Source organism: Typopeltis vanoorti, chromosome 23, assembly GCF_054136105.1.
Source record: "Typopeltis vanoorti isolate ZY-2024b chromosome 23, IOZ_Tvanoo_1.0, whole genome shotgun sequence".
Taxonomy (NCBI): domain Eukaryota; kingdom Metazoa; phylum Arthropoda; class Arachnida; order Uropygi; family Thelyphonidae; genus Typopeltis; species Typopeltis vanoorti.
Window position 1 is genome coordinate 65,102,175 of NC_143571.1, and position 23,363 is coordinate 65,125,537.

The 23,363-nt window shown below is 34.0% G+C and overlaps 1 protein-coding gene across 1 annotated transcript in view; it reads right to left on the bottom strand.

Moving 5' to 3' along the window:
- LOC150093920 (cell adhesion molecule Dscam1-like) overlaps positions 1-23,363 on the bottom strand; it is a 418,036-nt gene that overhangs the window by 55,366 nt on the left and 339,307 nt on the right. The window contains exon 3 of the mRNA XM_090412761.1: positions 3,687-3,986. Within this exon, the coding sequence (XP_090268887.1) occupies positions 3,687-3,986 (300 nt within the window). The remainder of the gene's footprint in view (positions 1-3,686; positions 3,987-23,363) is intronic.

The following is a 23,363-nucleotide window of genomic DNA, read 5'->3' on the forward strand; positions in this document are numbered from 1 at the left end:
TCTGATACTGCCTCTATTTTGAGGAAATTCCATTGTCCCTCAGAGGTACCACGTGCTACCCGATAGTGTATTACGGAGATAAAGCAACAAAGGTTGAAAATAAGTGTGGACAAGAATAGGATACAACATAAATGGCAGTAGGATATTGATAGAATAAGGTTAATACAGAAGAAGGTTTAGGTTAGAAAAAATATAAATAAAAAACAATTGGACACAACACAGTTCTATATGTTAGAACTTTAAAAATGTTACTGAGCAGCATTCTAAGCATTACAGACAACTGTATGATTAAAAAAGTGCTTTGTAATAAGTAACATTTCTAATTGGTTCCTCAACAGTTTATGAGGATGGCCAGCTGACTACGGCATACAGATTGTACAAAATATCAATTACCCTAATAATTCTTTAATCTAAATTTGTCTGATATTTTAACTGCTCTACTGAAGACTAATTTTTTATCAAAAAAAAAAAAAAAGTCTGATATATATATATATATATTCACCTAATGTGTATCCACCTAATAAGTTTTAGATAAAAAATAACATTAATAGCAGTATAAGCTCAACTATCAATCGTATGTTGTGAGAATAATTTTCAAAGTTTTTAATAAAGTATTCCTATTTATAAATGTTCTTTTATGAAATTATGAAGTATTTTTATGAGACACGATGCTGGTGGAGGGTTTTTCGTGCTAATAATGGCATCAATTAATAAATGTAAATGAGTCCAACACCTCTGTCTAAACAGTTTCATCTTAAAAATGTCAAAACTACTATTACTATACTACAACTACATGCAATATTTATAAAGATATAGCAGCCTCCCTCCCCCAAGATATAATGTGCAGGGAGACTGACTTATGGATAAGATTTCATATTTCTAGAACTGTTGTGAATCTAATAAGGTCATTACTATAAGAAGCACCATCTCAGGCAAAAATTAAACAGATGTCTGTTTTGCTGATAATGGAATTTGTGTATACTTTTGAGGGATTATAATTTTCACAAAGCAAGAACCTGCCTCATAAATTTATTGGGAGAAGAGTCAATTGATTGGTATATAACTCCATTTGTCAAATCATGGTTGAATAGCAACTACAAACTGGCTACAGATACCACAGCTTGGCAAAAGTCAACAAAAGTATTATTATTATTATTCCTGATACCTCCAAGGAGTCCGAAGACTCATCGCGGGAGGACACCTACAACTGTCTCAACCACTACACCGAACCTCTACTATGAATCATCTCCATCAACGCCATCTACCGCCCACCTCCACCACAACTAGTATTTTTTGTCTGTAAATTGCATGTGTTCTGAAGGGCCGATTTGTCTATTTTGTGAGAATTGATGGGATATGTAGAACTTGCAATAAAAAATGAGTATTTTATTATTATTTCTGTAATTTTTGTATTCTAAGTTGTTCTAAATTAGTAAAACTACGCACATGCACACACACGCGCACATTTATTTTATTTTTATTTATTTAGCAAGCCAGTTGTTAAAAATTTACCAGCACATCTCCTGAGTGTAATCCTAACATCAAAATATGGCAGGGAATGCAATACTGGCAGCAGTTTAAATAAAAGAAATAATAAATTTATACTAGAAACTTTGTATGTATATACCACACTTCTATGTTGGTTATGCATGCTATAACAGAACACAATATGAAAAATCTAAAAATGGAAACTTTTCAAAATATATTTTTTGTTTCATGATGTTGAATATGAATAACAGAACAGATTAACAAATGAGTTTTAAAGTCAAAAACTTGCTGTAAACTTTGTTTTTTAAAGATGCAAAATTATGGTTTTTAAAAAAAAATTGTAATTTCTTGTTGCTTCTTAGCAGAGAGGACTTTTTTTTTAAGGAGGCTAAATGCAAAGATTTTTAGCACACAGAGCTATAGTTATCTGCTCTAATGATAGTATGCTCAAAAAAAATCGGAATAAAATTTTAATACTTTAACCAAGGATCATAAAAAAAATGAATAAATAAACTATCTTAAAATCTTTTGGGGAAAAAAATCATCCCTGCACCTAATAGTAGACAAGCTAAAAGAGAGCAATTAGACCATTCCAAAACAGTAGTAGTTCCTTATAGCAAAGGAGAATTTGAAAAAATTATACACTTTGATACCAATTAAAAATTGCCTATATGTAAACTTCCTTATTATGCACAATCTAATGGATATGCACTGAAATAGAAAGAACATCAAAATTAAATAGATTAGCAGACTATGTGCTCGACTCCCCAACACTATCATGCTTAGATGGAGAAAAACTGTTATCCTAAAGGGACTTCACTACAAAAATGATACGTTATTCTGGAAATCTGCTATTGCTTCACAGAACACCCCTAACCTAAATAAATACAGATGTAAAAAACTTCCAAACATCAGGGAGAGTGTAATTCTACATTTTAAATCAGTAAAAAAACTGGCCACTATTAAATGTCCCCGGAGGATAGTGACAATATCTGAATGCTTGTTTAATATTCTCTGCTTTTATTCAAATTACTTTACCTTGTTATCTTTATTCTTGAAAATGCATCAATTACTATTAAGTGAAATACTGGATTACAATATTTGATTTTTTCCCTTCTGTATTGTTAATAAATCGTTAAAGTTCTTTACTGTAAAACAAAACCAATAATTGCAGAAAGCTGAAAGGGCATTCTGACTTAGCTTGATTCATCATAGGAAAAAAGAATAAAACCTGTGCTCTCTTTCTCTCGATAAAAAGTTTTCTATAAAAGTCCTTGATTTAACTATTGCAATTCTACAATCGAAAATCTCTTATCTGCTATCTTAGTACCAATTTTACTTAATGATTAACTGAAACCCCCTCATTTAAAGCAGCAACTAAACTTATTTTTCAGTTGCTTTAATGAGTAATATGATTTCATTGTAATTTATCTAATTTTATGGGAATCAAATTGACATTTTTCTAGTTAAGTTTCTCGAATGTTTAGAATTCAAGTATTCTAAACTTTGCAAACTTCTCTTTTTCTTTCTTTGTCTCCAGAAATTTAATAACATTCAGATGTATATAGAAACTACATTAATAGTGCTCAATTTTTGGTCATGCACCAAAATACCTCTCTAAAAATTCTAAAAAGGGCAGTTTGCCTAATTGACATTCCTTCACTCAGATTTTCTTCAGCCACTGTATCGCAGATGGTCTGTTTCTGTACTGTGCCTCTTCTACAAGTATTTCCATGGATGCTGTTCAATAGAAAACTAGCATCCATCATGCTGCCTCATTTCTGCAATATACATTCGAATATACTGAATGTATATTGCATTATTATCTTAAATTATTTTCATTCCATTATTTCTATAATATTGCATGGTAAGTTTTCTGTTTGATTTTGAAAACCTGTTCCAAGAATTTTTTTTTTTAATTTAACAAGGTAATGATCTACATAAGCTTAAGATTTAATGGTGCTCTTTCCCTCTCACTCACCGTTTTTAGTTTAACAACCAGTTTTAGAAAGCCTGTGAAAGCCCCAGCTCACTACTGTACATATATCCAAATACCAGGTTCACCTTCATTATGTGTTATAAGATTATTTTTTATAAATATTGGAATACAAGGTAATAAAATATTTACAAAAATATAATTCAGATATCATAATTTTGCATTTATTTAAGTATTTTAAGTTGAAATTATAAACACTTACAGTGCACCCGTAAGGTAACACTAGTTTCTAGTTTCATTTCTTCTCGCATTGCTCGATTCCAAACAACACACCGATAGATGGCGCCATCGTCTTCCATTTTGGGAGTAATAGTAAGAACACTCGACGTAGGGCGATCACGTGATCCTCCCTTTTGTAACTGCCCCTGAAGTAATGCACCATCTTTGTACCACCGTATACGAGGATCGGGACTCCCGCCTTCGCTCGAACAAGTGAGTGCAAACGGTTCAGCTTCACGAGCCACAGGTGCAGGTGGTGTTATTCGGGGTTCGCCAGGTGGAACTGCAAGAAAATAATATAATGAGTTAAGATAATGTTTAAGACGATTAATGAGGTTCACATTCTAAAATACCAGTGTAATATTAATTATGCCAGACAATATAAAGTTCTTTAGGCAAAACTGGCAGTCAACATTGATACTGATAATAAAAGGCAAGAGTATATTGCAATTAAATCAAACTGAAAGTGTATTATTTTAAGTTGTGAATACAACTTAAAAGTTGTGAATACAACTTTTTAAAGTTGTGAATACAACTTAAAATAATACACCACTTATTAGTGGCAATTCATATAAAATTGCTCACAAAGGATACACATTTTCTATTGTTTTCTTAGGATCACAGATAACTACTTTAAAAAAAAATTCTTAACTGGAGTACCTCTCAATTAATGTTTCTTATAAACGTATTGTCAATGGAATTTATACATTTCATTTTTATTTTATTTATTTTAATTTCTTATACAGTACGATTCCGAAGTGCAATAAAAATCGATTTTGTCTAGGTGTTTTCAGATTTAAAAAGACACATGTGTACATGGATGTATATACATACAAGTACATACAAATAAATAATACACTAGTTAGGACACGATGTTTCCTGATCCTATTAGAACCCAATGGAATGCACTCAACCTCTACGAGCTATGAAAGAGTCCAGCTTTCTACGATTTCCGAGAGCTAGGGCTAAAGTAGGATCGACCACTTCCTTTGGTGAATGAAAAGACGTTAGAGGATTTATTATTATTACATGACACATTTATGGAGAATTCACTGCAAGAATACATGCCACAATACTACAATATTTACCATAAATCTACACTATCTCATACACACTACACAGTTTTTGTGTTCACTGCGTGTGCTCTCTGGCCGATTTGCCTATTTTGCGGGGAAAAAATACCAGTTTCCAGGAGGGCAAACTCTGCTAACTTCCGTATGATATCGGATAACTCACCTTCAATTACAAAAGCCCACATTCCTCTCATCATGACGAGAGTCGAACTCGATCGAAAGATTCTGGCAGATCTTTCTTCCAAATGACAGTATTCGTTTAATTTTAAAATAACTGACATGTTTAATATAAATAATCAGAACAAATAAACCAAATAAATAAAACCGAAAAACAACAAAAAAATCATTTTTCATGCTATGCCACACTTCCAGTAGGCAATATACTTGAGTCACTCCTAACGTAAAACGAAGAATGATATGATGATGTTACTTTCATACGACATGTAGTTTAGGTTTTATACATATTCATAGCCATTGTTTATTTAGTCTGTACAGATAAACATCATACGAAGAACTACTTCAGGATCAAATACCAATTATAGACTCAAACTAAATACATTTAGCAGAGAGAAAATCCACCATAAAAACTAGCGTAGCATCTCACCAAATCGGAAATCAATATTAAGAAACATGAAGAAATATGGATGGATGAAGGAATAGGAATTAGCAGGTAGAATGATTACAGTATATTAAGCGTTTTCATTACGGTATATGTTTAGTAATAACAGCAGCATTTCAGGAATCTGAGACATTTTGAAGGATGAAACAGGAAATAAATAAATCCTATATGCTTGAACTGGCATGATAAGATGAACCGGGAAGATACAGGAGAGGAAAAGTTTACATCAAAATAATTCTGTTTCCTGCACCTGTCTCAGGATATACTCGTATATGTATCTTACTTCATATCACACGATAAGGATCACGTATAGCCTTGTATAACCTTAGACTCTAACGCTATGGAAGAATTTGTTTTCCGATGATGGCTAACATTGCCATAGGCAATGCTAGCCAGTTTGCGTTTTACGGGATGAAAACACTCAAGTTTCTGAGAGGAAAAATCCTTAACACCTACGTATGATACCAGCTAACTCACCTTCATATGATGCTAAGAAAGGCCGTTATAGGTTCGATTCTAATTGCCAACAAAAAGAACTTTCTGTTCTTTGCTTCGTTTTTCAGTTGGTTCCCGAGTTAGTATCTTTTTATCATTTAAGTAGGGGATTTTCTCTCGGAAACTCGTACTTTTTAACTCTGCAACTCAAGAAAATCAACTGTATAACTCATACCATTTCAGAAAAGAATACATATCTCAGAGTATACGACCACGAGATGGCGGTAACAGCAGCAGTAACTTGCTGTACTCTCTCTCTCTCTCTCTCTCTCTCTCTCTCCCTATGCCAGTTTGAAATCACCGACAGGCCTTGGCCCACCGACCTTTCAAAAAATTAGGGGTGAAAGACTGACTACTCCAGTTGGGAATAAAAAACATTAAATGATTGTGAATAGTGACATAGTTATTTTACACATTATTTCACACATTTTTCTAGAGTTGGACAGTTAAAAACCCTATATATGTATGCAAAGATCGATCAACTGAAGAACTTGCTGAGGGGGGGGCAGAGAAGCACAAAAAATATTCGGATCTATAACAGGTCAGTTAGCACGCATACACCGGCACCCAAGCAATGTAAGCTTGATTTCAAAAACAATCTTACAATGCAGAAAATATTTGTAGCAAAGTCGGGTGGATGGTTCGCTACTTAAGACAATTTTTAACAGATCCTCGTGGCTTCAAGTATTACTTAAGAATTCAACTTTCCCTAAAGATGATGCATGCTTCGTCTTGCAGAAATAATGTTTTGTTAATATTTTGCGATATCTTCCAGATATCGCAAAATAATTCATATTAAATTTTGTTTCATATACAATACGGTGAAAATTATTTGCACGAATGACTCAATGTCATAAATAAAAAAAAATAAAAAATAAAAAAATCTGCAACCCGTACAGGTTTCATAAACAAACATAAATGTTAAAACTCGAAGTTTCGCAGAATAGAATTAATGAAAAATAAGAACCCACTTGATTCCATCCAAATTACACTGATATAGGGACTTGTTTTTGAATTCTAAATATCACCGCTCATCAACTAACATACATAAACAAATACCAAACTTAAATAACTGTAGACTTTTCAAATCATATAACAGTAACTCCATGTTTATGGATCACATCATCATTTTTTTCTTTATTTGTGATAAATAGAATTCTAGTGCGGTTCTTTCGTAATTTCGTATTAGCAAATAAAATAGTTTAAAAAGTGCAAAACGAGATTTATATAGTATTTCGAATCTACGACTTTCTTTTTATTCATGGTGAAATAAAGTACTAGGCATCGTTTTACAATTTTCTTTCTTTCTTCTGTGAAAGTAAAAATGTACTACCATAAAGGACATCATGTTTAGAAGAGTGTAAACACAGCCTATCACCATTTCAAATACATTGTTGAAGTTCACTGTATATTGATTACAATTCATATTCATCATAGTATGTTCACATACTTCACCTTCCAATTCTTCCAATAAGAAAAGCTTATGTCAAGCAACCACGCTTTGTTTGTTTAACCCTGTTTTAAATATCAGTTCTGAAGGAAAGTTTGTTTTATAAAAGATGGGATCAATCCTTGGTACGACATCTACCTCTGCATTATTCAAAAGGTTTCGAAGAATGATGTGTTCAACTAAATCATCGTAACACGTCTTCTTTCTCGATATATATATTTTTTTTTCAGGGTTATGATAGAGAGCATCGATATTGGATCGATATTAAATAGCCAGGATGAGGTAATGGAAAAACCCAATGTGTAGCACGAAAATGCTTTTCTGAAACAAATGGATGGCGCTGTTTTAGTGAGATAATTCTCCAAGGTAATCGCATCTGGTCGTTACTACGAGTAGCGCAATATAGATAAGTGATCTGCTGTACTATATCTCACTTTTTTCTCCATCCTTCCGTTATTCAAGTTCAGAAGCGGCTTCCATCTCCAATAAGTAATGCGCTATCAAGTAAGTGGCACACTACAATTCCTTCAGCATATGTAGCGTTACCAAATAACGGATCTCTTTTCCAATGGTTAAACCTAAAAAGACCCACCGCGTCATTTGGCCTCAAAACCGAATCAAGCAGCTAAAAATACGTTTTACCTTCATACGTTGGTCGTCAATATAAGAGTTGGCAGAATAAAAGATTGCCATTTTAGTTGAAATGTCATAACTTTCCGCCTTGTAAATCATGCAATACTTAAGTAATCAAAATGATCATTTCAGTGCCTACTTGAAAATTGTTTCATCCTCTCTCGGTTCATTTTAAAATACTGTTACATGTATTTAGAAACTGCAACAGGGGAAATGAAATTTGCTATTGCTGCCGCTTTTCTACAAATTACTGGTAGTTTAAATCTCTCTCTCTCTCACACACACACGCATACATCTGTAACGTGCATTTTGTCGACATTTATTGGAAAGTTCATTTCAATCTTTTTTTTTTTTTCTAGCAGTAAGAGTGTGACAGTGATTACATAATGTGTACATAAGAAAATAAAAGGGAAAACTGCAATATGCGTTATACAAGGCTGCGAAACTTCGGAAGTTGACCTACTGAGTGATTTTTAAGTAAAAATTATATTAATACAGATATAATTCAGGCTGGCGATATACGGTTATTTTACGTTCCGACCGCTAGCAACTGCAGCTGGCTGTCTATGTGCATATAGTGTTCTAATTAGGTATTCTAGTTTTCAAAGTCTGTACACAGTATTCAATTGTGTGTCGCTGAGCTGAACATATTGATCATTTCGGACGAGAGTATGATGACACCGAGCTTTATTTATGATTTTTGCAAGGGCAATGCGAAGAAAGCTAGGATTGAGGAATATCGATAATTTCCTGACTATGTTTTTTGTCCCTAATTGGTTCGTTTATATTTATATAAACCGACTATGGGGAAATGATCACGTGTTGTACCTGAATACAACGTTAATCACTCGGTTCAAAATAACATGCTTGGTGCAATACAACACATTTATTTCGTGTGGGGTTCCCCCCCTTTCCTCAACCATCCCTTAGGACTGATTGAGCCCTCCTAATGAGGGGCGGGTTAAATATGAATTTTATGACTATAGATCCGTGTGTGTTCACGAGCCTGTTTTCCTGTTCTGAGGGTTGAAAAACCCGAGTTTCCGGGTGAAAAAACCTCCGTATGAGACCGGCTAACTCACCTTTAGTCGAAAGAGACTAGATAAAGGTTCCTCACATCTTGGACGGAATCGAACCCCGGTCTTTCCGAACAAAGGGCTCGTTTATACCTACTGAGCAACGGAGGCTCCATACAACACATTTTAAGATGATATTAAAGCACTTTTTTAAGTTGATTCATCAACTTTGCAACTTCTTAATTTCTTAAACTTCATTTCTTAAACTAACTAATCAGGTAGGTTAAGAAATGAACATTAATAATGCTCTTATAATAGTTGCTCAAAATGTCTGTCTTTTACTTTTAATACAACACATTAAAAGTAAAAGACAGACATTTTGAGCAACTATTATAACAGCATTATTAATGTTCATTTCTTAAACTAACTGATTCATCAATTTAAAAAAAATGCTCTTCTAATTCTGAAATAAACTTAACGTAGTATATGTAATTCCATGAGGTAGAATTGAGATTATGTTGATAAAAGCTTTTTTTTTCTTCTTCTTCTTTTTTTTTTTTTTTTGCTTAAAATCACTCAATGAAATAACCCCTGAAGGTTGGCACCTTCCTTCTGAGGAATCCCTTTATAACCTATCATATAATTTGGACACAAAACGTTATACAAAAGTATACAAAACGTTAGCTATTATTGTTTAATATTAACATTATACAGGGTGTTTCAAAAAGAATAACCCGATTTCAAATAATTATATTTAATAATGAAAATGTGGTACAGTTACAAAGTAAATTACCAAATATGAAGTAAGGTCTAAAGTTTCACTCACCACAATTACAAATGGTACAAATCGCATTCATTTGTGGTTCGTGGTTGCAGAGATATACAATTTTCAAATCGGGACATTCTTTTTGAAAAATCCTGTATAATAATTACCAGATTTTTCTAACTTGCACTAATTTCATGGTTGAACCTCCGTAGCTTAGTCGACGATGCCTTACGGTTTGAACAACCTAAGTTCGAATCCCGTCTACGATGCGAAGAACTTTAATAAGAACTTTTCAATTCAAGGTAAGTCAGCCGATCCCATACAGAAGCAGAAAGGTTTTCCCTTTCAAAAACGTGTTTTTCATTTCGTAAAGCAAACAAACTGACCAAAAAGAATACACGCATTTAACATACATAACACACTGACCTACTAGCCTTACTGGCTTCGGCCGTAATTCAAAAATAACAACTAATTTCATTAGCACAACCCAGAAAGGCATTTTGTTCGGATGATATCTCATCAACTGTGTCAAAAGATGTGCTTTTGAAATAACACCTGTCTTTTTTCACCTCATCTCTATTATACTCAGCTAGCATCCACTCACAGCATAGAAGCAAGCCCATATATAGCTGATTCCAAAAACTATCATCTATCATCGAACTATCGATCTATTGCTCTCACTTCGGTGCTGTCTAAAGTAATAGAAAAGGTTATCAACAGTCAACTTCTTCAACATCTGGAGAACTTTCAACTAATCAGTAGCATCAATACAGATTCCGCCAGTCAAGATCCACATCACCCACCTCTGGACACATGCCAATGGAAGGGTTTGGAGAAACAAAAGCTTCTCAGCAAATTGCCATCTTATAGTCAGCTTTCCGCTCTTTGCAACTGAATTGGCAGTTTTCTCTTCGTTGACTGCGTGTAATGGTGCAGTGTTCTCTGTTTCGATTTTCCTACTAATGCAGGTGTTCCTCGAGGCTCTCTTATTTCACCCACCTTCTTCCTCATATATAAACAACTTTTACTCATTGACCTTAAATCCTACTCAAGTTTTTCTGATAGCACTGCTCATTCCTCTTACTCATATAACAAACTTTGCAGTATTCAAACATCAAGCTTCAAGATCATCTACAATCAGTGTTCTAAACTATGATTTTCTTACTATCTTTCAATTAAGTGATAACAACCTTGTCGTCCTTAATATTTCCAAAACACTTATTTTGGGATCGTCAAATAAGCCTTAGTTCTTTCTCCCTCTTACCTTTGATAATACTCAGCTTAATAGTGAGGACCACCTACTTTCTCTTCTCAAATTGACACACATACTCATAGCCTTTCCTGGCTCAAATACATCACTTCCAATCCATGGCTTCCAAAAAAACTTTCATTTTTTTTCCACTAAGGGCACTGCTTTTCATCTGTCCAGGCACTTTATAAAATCCCCAATCCGCCCAACCAGCCAAAGTGTTCTCGCATTTGGGGTGCACCTAAAACCTGTCTAAAAATTCCTGACGCTGTTCATTCGACTAATTAACAACCCCTCTTTCATACAGACAGCCAGTTTTGTCTTGTGTATTTTCTACAGTCATTTATATTTCCACTGGCGGTGTTCTGCAGAACTTGCATCCGTCATATTTCCATTTGTGCTAAACCCACAATAACAAGAGCAACAGCCGCCCAGTATCTATTTACAGTCGAATTGCTGAATCGTCGAACCTGCTACTTCCATTCATCTTTCATTTTATCTACTTCTGTTCTGCGGAATAACCTTCTCCATGAAGTATTCCCCAAAGACTACAACATCCAGCTCTTCAAAGCAAAAAAAAATTACCAACACATTACTTTCCTCTGGATGCTGCCCCCCCCCCCCCACACGCTATTGATTGCTATGGGCTTTACGTCCTTTCGTGTGGAGGAGTGATATATATGGTAAATTTATTTATATAATAAATTTAAAGTCAATTTATATTTAGTTAAAATGAAGCTTATAAAAAATCGCGAAGAATAAATTCCACAAAATTCCTCAATGTTAAGAAATGAAATCATTCAGTATTAACTTCTTTTCAGAAGGTTTCTCCATTTTTTAACCCTATGACATCAAATCGTTACGTTGGAACTAACACTACACGAGAGCTCAAAGCAAGTGTAAGCCAACTGGCATGCTTCAATGAAATAAGCCAGGACACCACTGTGCTAAAAGTGTAAACATGGATTTTTAACTAGATAGCAAATGGTGATCATTTGCTATCTAGTTTGCTTTTTTTTTTTGTGTGTAGTATATATATATATATATATATATATATATATATATATAAAGATAAGCCGAAATTTAAAACATTTTTATGTCACGTTTTTTGTCTCTTCATTGTTTTGAAACGTCCAACAATGTGTTTGTCTTCATGAGACAAACACATTGTTGTCTCATGTCTCGAGTCATCAGACTTGAAGGAGAACCGGCGCTTACCATCCCAGAACTGGGGGGGGTTGGGCGCCAGGGGTGCACACGGTGCCCCCCCCTAGTATATATATATATATATATATATATCAATTCCGTCTGAGATCAGATAATTGCAACTGGATTAAAGAATACCGGAATTTGAACTCATTTCTCCAACGAACAAAAATGCGCTTGACCAACTATTCCACTTTAAGTATTTTTACGTACAACAAATAGCAATTTCTAAAAACTTTATATGCTAGAAATATTCAAGTAAGCTAGAATGATTAAAAAATCATTGCGATTTACTTGTAAGCATTCTGTGGAATGTTATCTCCGTTTTTTTTTTAACAGACATAAAAATTCAGAGGTTTTTTTTTACAAGATCAATGGAAAAATTTCGAGAACGCACACTGATATGATTACAATGAACAAAACATTATCTCACTTACATACAGGAACATAAGAATAAATACGACTACATGAAAATAATGCTACTTATGTTGTGAAACAACATCAACAAAATCAATTACGTAAGGCCTCCCCCATACGAAAACAACTGGTAATAAAATCTAATTCAAAAAGAAATTTTTTAAAAAATTAATAAAATTAAATATCGTTTCTACTTCTATACTACCATTTTTTTTTTTTTTCTCTTTCTCTGGTTGACCAATTATCTTTATTTCTTCATAAATGTTAATATGGTATAAGAAAAAGCTGTATGGAAATTGTGACCTAACTTTAGTGTTGTTACTCTGAAAAGCTATTAACAGATTACAGCTGTAAAGATATACTGATATTGTGGCATCTCGGCACCCAGCGGCTTTTTTTTTTTTTTTTTTTTAAATCAATCGTTACTTTACCTCCTCCGACTAAATGTCGATGGCATTAGCTCTGATTGAAGCTAGTAATATATATAAGCACAGCATTTTGCTCCAAGTATGTCGTTATGTGTGAGTAATCATCTTGTTTCTTTAAAAGTTTATGGCGATTCACATCAGCGAGATATTGGTCAGGAGGGAAAAGGAACTTCGCCTTTCGCAGGGGCAATATATCTTTTCCTTAAACTAAATTCAGCACTACCTGTTCATTTGCATTCAACTCCAGACATTTAGTTAAACAAGAAATACTGATATTGGTTTCATTTCAGGAGCGTTTCGCAAAATGCCAAAGGACTTTTCGGGATCTCTTTTGTTACTCCTATTCTGGACGAATATAATAGTCAAGTCACTCTAAGTAAATTTATTTGGGATCTTTAGTTAAATTAACTGGCACATCTTGGTCTAAATCGCACCGCGTAACGTATTTGCATGCATGCAACACAAGTCTCTGGATAGATTTTGATGAAATTTGGTGTTTAGGAAAGAAAAGATAGGCGATGACAAGAAATCTTCGCTCATTTCATAATTCTTTCCACTCTCTTAACATAAAATCTAGAAACAGGACTTAGTCTATAATCTATAAAAGTATTTGTTGTAAAGAAACATAATGTTGTATTTTGTGAAATTATCTTTATTTTTGACTAACGTTTCTTTATGTGTCGCACTCAGTGATTCCATATCTGTAATGTAGGTCGGAGGAACGTACAAACCGTAGCAATGCAGTTATCACAGCTACTTTTACGATGCTATCCTTGAATAATGATGCATACATTAGTCTGGTAACAAAATGAGAGTGCAATTAGATGATTCTCGTTAAGTAAATCAACAAGACACACCAGCGAAAATATAACAACAAAACACTTCTAAAATTTCTACTACATCTTTCTACTCCAGAATCCTGAGATTCTGGAGTAGAAAGATGTAGATATTAGTAGAATAAAGTTTTTTTTTTTATTTGTTTATTTATTATTATTATTTTTTTAAACCCTTGCGAATTACGGTGGCTGTAGTACATATGCTGCTTCTTAATTGCCTGGAGAGCTTCAGTAGCTCAGTCGGTTTCTATGATGTTCCTTTGGTTGAAAAGACCTTAATAAACACGTAGCTAAAGGAAATGAGTGCATACTGCCATTTACCTGTGTAGGTCGCATCATCAACATACAGAAGTTCTAGAATGTCTTTTTTCCTAACATTCATAAACTATATTACCAAGTGATCGCTAGTTTCGTCCTTTGTAAGTTTTTTCCCTCTACTTTGTTGGATAAAAATGATCTTTTCTTTTTCCCGTAAAACAAGCAAACAAGAAAAAATATTTTAATATTTTTTCTTGCTAAGTAAGATACGATGAATCGTATAAAGCAGAGTTTTTCCAAAAACTGAGGTATAGGGGATAGCGTGAAGTAGCGCCAAAAGTAATAAGTTATATCTTTTGCAGTCAGTTTCAATACAATGCCAAAAGTTATATGTGTAAATTCGCAGGTCGAAGAACTACTCCATGTAACCTAGTTTTTAAGCACAAAGCTGAAAAACTAGGTATAACTTCACCGAATCACACATATTTCACAAATTTTGTTTACTCATCTGTAGATCTTTGTAACACCTTCTTAGCTAAATCAGTAAGGAAATCATGCTCTTTGGCTGGAAAGATGTCATGTTCGAATCCTGGCTAAAACGCGAAGAAGCATTATAAGAAATTTTCAACTGAAGTGAGTTAGCAAGTCTCATACGGTTTACCTACCAGTAATTCGGATTTCGTCCTGCAATACAGACAAATCGGCCAGATAACACACACACGATTAATAGACGTGGCAGACTATGTAAATAAGATTAACCTTCTATATCTAAGCATTAATCTGGTTTCTGTGAATCGAATTAGGATCATTTAAAATGAGAGAATTCCCTTACACACTTGTATAAGGGATTCCGCCCCCCCCCGTCCAAGATGAGAGATTTTTAATCTCCTAGCTGTAGACATGAAGTCTGACGTAGTTCCATCTGGTAGCAAAACTTACTGCGATAGCTCTGAAACTGGGATGTTACCAAATGAAATGAACAATTTAATATGTACCCTCACACCCCAATAATATTAAGTGATGCATAATTTAAAATGATCCCAGTTGGGTCCCGCATTTATATTTGAAAAAATTTCTGCTCGATAAGTATGAACCGTTATCATTCGTGTTTATAAATATTTAGTAATGCTAAATGGTTAATTATAATTATTGCCAAAGTTGAGCAAAGAATGGTTGTAAAGCGTTAGTTAGAGGGAGAGGGGGGGGAAGCTAAAATGCAAAAAACGAGTATTATAAAATCATAAATAAAATCAGAGCAATGGATAACTTATTCCACATGTGCTGTTGGAAAATTTTCCTTTTTGCATCTCCAAACGATTAATTAGATCTCTTACAATTCAAATGCAGCCATCTAACGAAGTATGTTTTTATGAATACATTAGAGAAACTCTCGTAACCGAAGTAAACAGTCTTGCATGCAAATCATATGTAAATGTATTTAGATCTTATGGGTCTGAATATAAGAAAGATATCCATTAGTTTCTTCGAGCCAGAGACGGATATAACGTTCCTTGATACTTCATTTCACCAACATTCATTACTGTTGAGCTTGGCCATCGTTTGAATTTCTCTTTCTCATTTAAAAGATAACAGAACCAAAGTATCTCATTTTGATCCCAGAGACTAACGGATAATTATGTGCATATTATCCCCTCCCTCTCTCTTAGCTATTTAGCGAAAATATTAGCTCGATATCGAACGGACTTCATAAAAAAAAAAAAAGAGGAGAAAAAAGAACACAAAAATCTTTGGAAGAAAAAAAAAAATTCCGTATATATTTATGAACCTAAATTGTGTTCTTTTAGTATGCAAGGGTTAGGACAATCTAGCAATCCGCTTCTCAATTTAAAAAAAAAAAAGAAGCATGCGATGTATATAAAAATATAATGAGTTCCCCGTTTTCTACTTATCGGGCGCTGGTAAATTTAGCTGCACCATCATAATAATTCTGTTATCCAGAAACGACATTTGCACTTTTGTAAATTAATATGATATCTATTTAGGGCAGTATTGATCTGAAAATTAAAATTAGCTTGAAATATCTGTCAAATTTTATTTTTTGTGGGCGAGATTGGACTTGGATGCAATGACGAACGTTCATTCTACAATATATTTAAAACACATTTTTTTTAAAGAAAAACGAAACTTGGATGCGTTTTATTTCTCCGATAATAAGTACAACATTGCAAATATATTTAAATATTCAAATGTAAAGTAAAGGATATGAAAAGTAATAATACCAACTCAGCCTTTCAGTTGTTTCTGTCCATTTTATAGTCCTTGTTCTGTGTACACCGTTAGTCCTACACCACAAATAATGCCAGCTCTGTCAACTTAAATTATCTTAAAACAGTAGCATGTCAAGAGTAGATTGTAAGCTAAAGATCAGCAATCTACCAAACTTTGAGTGGACATATCCTTTATTGCTAATCCCCATAAACAACTATTTACGTGCCGATTAATGCTTACATAATTATCTTGGCTTTCAAAATTTCCTATCGGTCTCTAGAATACGGGAACGCGATTTTGAATTTTAAAAATGCTATACTAGTTCTTTAAGAATATCTGTGCCGAACTGAAACGTAGAATGTTCGGAAATGGTAGCTCTCATTACTTAGTAGGTTGCAGTTTAGTACTAAAAAGAAATCTACTGTTGTCATGGAAACATTACTTCATATCCTGTTGTCTTAAATGTTTCATTCTAAATGCGTCACCTAGCAATTAAAATTTATCTTTGTTCATAAACTCGCAGTTCGCAAAAATAAGATGAACGTTTCAATTTTTTTTTCATTTTTCAACAAACTCAAGGAATTTAATTTTCATGGAAAGAAATCATGAAATGTTTTTAATAATGTTCAATACTTTTATTTTTTGAGTGCAATAACAAAAAAAAAGCACAAAAACACAGAAACATAAAAATTATACATTATTTGTTACTCAAGTATGCTGCTGTTGTTGATGATTCGAATAGCACTGAATAGTATTCAATTCAGTAGTACAAATAAAAATGCCAAATAATTATATTTGAATTGCATGTAATGGGAAAAAAATGTTTATCCCAAATCAAAAATATTTTTAAATGAATTCATTTACCAATATGCTTAGTTTGAAGTTTAAGAGAATTGTTTCTTAGAGAGTGAAAATTAAAAGAAAATCATTTATTTGTAACCTCGCAAAATTGTTTTCATTCGTGAAAAGCAAAAATTTGAGAAACACAAATATAATGAGACAAGTTAATGCAATAACAATTATGTAACACTTTTCCCATATACTCCCCCTCCCCTTTCCAGATTAATACTGCCCTTTATAGATATATTAATTCTACTCTACTTTTAAACATTCAAGAGTTTTCTATCCGTGAATTTTTTTTTTTTTCCTTCCACGCAACTGAAGCGTCAGAATCTTGTGAGACGAAAGTATTTTTCCAATCAAAGGCCATTGTCGTTACTGAGCTATTGGACTCAAAAAAAGTTACAATGTAATTATACATCGCCATACATACGCTAAAAAGTTCTAGGTTTTCAATTATAGGGACATTCATTTTCACTACAATGAACCGATGCTTAACCGAACATCTTCTTTTATCATACTCTACAATCATTTTCATACTAAAGGGGGGAAAAGATACATGCAGATTCATTTTGAGTTGTGAGAATTCAAAGTTCATCTGAACTCAATAATTATTGCAATGACATCTCAATGGAATCCAGGATTCGTTGGGAAGCCCGCTTTATGCATATAATATGAACATATTTACATCACAATCCGTTATTTGCTATGTAAAAATTTATAATCTAATTTATTTAGATAAGCATATTTGCATTAAGTAAAATTGCATTTATTTAATATCTAAAACAACAGCAACTTTCAGGGATGACCAGTCTGTCTCACACAATGAGTTCAAGGAAATGTCATACATTTCCTTGAACTCATTCACGGCCTCGCACTTGCTACTTTCCATGGCAACGTATTCCTTAATCTACTCTTCTTTCGCTGCCGATCGAATTTTTATTCAACTTCTATGAATGATCTCTGGCGTTTTCCTTTCCCAATGAAAAATCTCCTCTGCATCTATCCTATAAATCCATCTCACCAACTTATATTTGTCTCATACCCCCATCCCTTTCCGCTTACGTGAGAAACCTCGCAACTAACAATTACAAAGTCATCATAGTTATTCGTCTTTGATATCTTCATGTTCCATCCCTCCACCTCAGGATATAACTTAAATAGCAGTGGTCCAAGCACAGAACTCTATGGCATTCCCACTTGTCACCCTTCCTCTCTGAGGTATTGCTCCTCAATACGTAACACGTTGATATCTATTGTTTAGCCAGCTTCTGATTCATGTCATCAATTTATTATCAATCCCATCTCTCGTAATTTAAAGACTAAGTTATCGTGCAGAACTTTATCAAATGCTTTTGAAAGATCAAGAAAAGTTAAAATATTAAAGCTCAGACGAATAATTAAGATGACTTCGGGACCTGTTGGTTGCAGGCTTTCTCATATAAGCAGAAAGGGTACAACGGGTATAGGATAGATCACTCTGCATAATAAAATAGGAGCCCAGAATATTATAAAACGAGCCACCCCCTGGTTAAAGATATTTGCCATAACGACATCAGCAATCAATAAAACACCATACCAGCCTTCTCTCACTAGGTCAAGAGACCATGCCTTGTCTCTTGACTTCCCCACTAATTAATGGTTAAGAGTATGTTATGCAGAACTCCAACTGAGTAAATGTCTCCTTACATATAGTAACGAAGTATTTCACTTTCTCTATGATACAATCGATAGAATGTTAACAGATTTCCATAGTTTTTGATAAAGAGACGCATTATACTCAATTACATTATCTAAATTATCGCTATGATTTGGTTTCTGTGTTAAAAAAAAAGTACAATTTAAGTTTAGATATGTCATCCATCCAGTAGTACATTGATTTTTTGATAGAAGGAGCATATTCAAAGTAAAAAACTACTGCAGTTTTAGGTCAAATAATCAAAATAAAACTTGTACATGCTTTTAATTGCAACACACACACACACACACAAAAACGGAAAGAAATGCAATGTATAATAATAAAAAAAAAACTGAATAAAATTTCATAAAAGAACATTAAAAAATTATATTCGCAATTCCCCTCCAAAAGAAAAGAAAAAAAGTAAAGTCTGAATTTGCCACTGTACTGGACCCATTGTCCGAGAGTTTCCAAGAATGAAGACGTTACCGGAAGCTACGGTTGTCATGATTTTGGCTTTACTTAAACGCGATTCAGTGTGTTTATGCAAGGAGAAAATTGTATCATAACTACTGGTTTCTTTAAAAAAAAAACGGTTAAACCCCAATTGCATCATGAGGGGGTAAGGAAATCTGCTTTCCCACGTTTGACCCTTGCAAGCTAACTTGAACCTACCCAGTCAGTGAAAATCTCAACTACTATTACCTAAATGAAGAAAACACAAAGAATTACAGCAGAAGTCTAACGATATTTCACAATGGCAAGGGAAAAGTGTTATAATAAGAAATGCTCGTATACCCAACCAAAATTCTGCAAACGCAAAAACTGTCAGAATCAAATAGAGTAATTAAGTTTATCGTTAATTCATAGCAGTGTAAAAATGACACATATTTATCCTGCTGGTAATTTACAATAGATTTACAAAAGACATTTCCGCAAATTTAATGACTGCAACAATTCATACACGGAAACGTGTTAATGTACACCAGAACAGAACATGCGCCTGCATACTCAGGGAGAAAAATGAAGATTGCAGGGAATATGAAGATATTACCTTCTCGCTATTTGCCTCACTTGTTTTTTTTTTTTTTTTTTACATACGAGTTGCTTTTATAAGAGTGAAAAGTTACTGTGTATCAAGTACAATTTCTCTTTGTCCCAATCAAATATTTTTATTATGAAAAATTTGCCCATGGAGTGGGGGGGGTAATTATCAAACATTAATTCAGAAGTGCAGGATGAACAAACGCAATCAGCAAAACTGAAAATAAAAAATACTATAATTTATTGCCTCTTCTGCTTTCAAAAAAAAAAAAAAAAAGGGGGGGTTTCTCTTTTTTGTTTGATGTGTTCGATACCTTAATTCCAAACAACTGCTAACTTATACAAATCACAAATCTGTCCGCCATTGAATATTGCTCTCACATCTCAGGTGATTTCCCCCTAAGAGCTATCTAAAGATACTGGACCATGTACAGAAAAGGACGGTCGGATTGAATTATATATATTACTACTGTTATGCTGGAATATCTGAGGGGAATTTGCCTTCTAAACCGCCAGCGTGGCTGACTGAGTGGGTTAGAGAATCAGTTCTCAGACTAACAGACTGTGAATTCGAATCCCACTGTGAATATGGGATGTCTCAGAATGTCTTTAAATGGCAGATGAATGCCATTGCCCGGTGTGAGATTACTGACCTGTTTATTAGAAGCCGAAGTGGCTTGAAAAAGTTTCTCTCTAGAGGAAGGATTTAAGATTAACTAAAAGCAGTTTCTAAATTGCGGAGAATCCGTCTTCTCAGTATTTGCATTTTTATTTTATTTTTACATACGAGTTGTTTTTATAAAATATCACTTTTTTTTTTCCAAGCTGAAGTATGTAAAACGGTCGAGGAAAAACTGTCGAAATCGGATGAACAATACCAGTTGTAGAGTTGTTTGAGAAGAACGTACCCTCCTTTTCTCTTCAATGGACCAAATATTTCAGAAGACCTACTTAAGAAATGGCAAAAACTTACATTCCAAGTTTGATCGAAATCAGTTGATCGATGCGAAATGTAGAAATGCCTGCGTATAACCCTCTCCCCCATACTCACAACCACCACTCTTTCACTCAAGTCTAAGTCTAATGGGATAAATTTTTCAGAAAGCCTTGTGTCGAAAGCAGCTATATTCTACATGCATCCAGTAAAAGTTTCAACCAAGAATGTAACTTCCTAACATTCTCCTCCATTCCTGCTGTTTATGGAGGCATAAACAGAGTTCTCAGGAAAGCATAAACATGTTCCAAATTTAGTAGAAATTAGTTGAACAATGCGACTTGCAGAAGTGGCTGCGCAGGAAGAGATCCTCCCCTTTATTTTTTTATCTGATTAGACCGAATTCCTGAAGAAGTCTTCAGCAACGTAAGAAACAAAGAAAGAAGTATATTCCAAATCTGGTGAACATTGATGGAACGATGAGACCTACAAAGATGCTTGCGAAGGAGGAGAAGGAAAATAATATAACACCACTTTGGGACCATTTTTCGCTATTCTCAGTTTTTTTTTTTTTTGTTGTTGTTGTTTGTTGTTTTTTAACTGAATTTAACGTTTCAAATTTGGAGGGCTGTATCCTGGTGATTACCTCTGTCGAATAAAAGACGCAAAACTAGAAGTTACACAAATTGAATTCTGGCTCTAACAGTTTTGTAATAAGAGTATCAGCGATTCCTTGCGGTACTTGGCAGAGTCAATCACTGCAGGTCTGTGCATAAAGTCACAATAAGCATCCCATCGAGAAGACTACGTACTTGTAAACCACTGTTACTTTCGGAGACGTAAATGTTCTCCGAATACGTCTATCGCCGTGTTAGGCAGCACTGAAAGTTAAGAGGTATGAAAATGGCAACAAAAAGTATACAATTAAAGTATGTGTTAAGTATATTAAAATACTTCCGAATTATTAAATTCAACAGTAGACACTAAATGACACGAGGAAAATAATAATAATAATAATAATGCTGACTTAAATTCTCCTGTAAGAAAAAAAATTAGTTGGAAGATTGAAATATCAGACAAAGGTTCCATACTTTAAAAAAAAATAAAAAAAATCTGATTCTCTGTGAGGTTTTATTTTTCGTATTTCTAAGCCAGTATCACCAAAACGACTGACGTTTAAAGGGATTAGCAAACTTCATTTTGGAAGTTAAAGGTAAAAATAAAAATAAAAATTAATTTATGACGTCTGACATTATTATTCTTAACGGAAATTAGTAGAAGAGCTTGTATCACGAATAATACCGATAGACTAATAAATATGCGAAGAACTGAATGTAGAAAGCGTAAAAAAAGCAAAGTTACATTAACCAAACTTAATAATAAGTGCACAGACAATCAACTTTTGAAGAAATTAGCACCGAGAGAGAGAGAGAAATAAAATTGTTTGCGATAATAAAGAACGAATGGGAAGAATGAGAGATAATGCCATTTGTTCTTTGATAAGTGAATTTGTTTTGTCTTTTTCCAACAAGTGGGAGGGATACAGTTTACCAAGTTTTTTTTTCTTATATTACACAACTAAAATAGCTCTTAATTTATATCACGCTGTTCGATGCATGCCACCATCTCTTTTATTGCACACCGCGCTAATAATAATGATAATAATAATAACAATAAAGAAAACATGGATACATATTAAATATCCAGAAGAAGTGTCTCAGGAAATGCTACCTCTAAAGATAACTGCTTTCTTCGGACAACAAACTGAGTATTAAGGTGGCCTTAAGACATGCAACAACATATAATTTTCTAACAATTTCCTACTGAAATAAAAAAAAAGATGAGAAAACAAGAGACCTTTAGGCAAGTTTTTCCTCTCTTTTCCCCCCTCCTTTTCCCTATCTGTTGTGTTGAAGAACATGAGTGCCGCAGGCCTGGTAGTCTCACTGTAACCTGTACCACCACTTCAACCTGACATGCATACACACAGGTGGTGTAGTCAGTGTGTCCCGCTAGGAAACGATGAACTTCATGTTTCCTTCCTACTGCCACTGCCCTTTATAGACCTTAGCTAAGATTTTTCATTATCTAGTATGACATGACCCTCGGCATCGGTCGAGGTCACGGGTATACCCTCTAGTGTTCCGTGCCCTATTTCGTGGTCTGCAACTGCACTGCCACATACCAGAGGCGAAGTAGAGGACTAAATGTGCTGGCAGATAAGATAAAATCCTACTCTATCCCTTAATTCGTCTACTTGGTCTTCTCCTGTATGTGATCACACACGTACACGGTCTGGTTTAAGGCTACAAAAACAGTAAATAGAACTGCAAAGTTTTTAAATTCTACTACTTGTTCCGTTTTGGGGGGGAAAAGTTCTTAAACACGTTTCTTGAAGAAATAAAATTTGCTAGAGGCGCAGCCAAACGACTGAACGTGATATCGAAGAGACTTGTAAGCGTGCTGCTAGACTAGTACGTAAGTTCTAT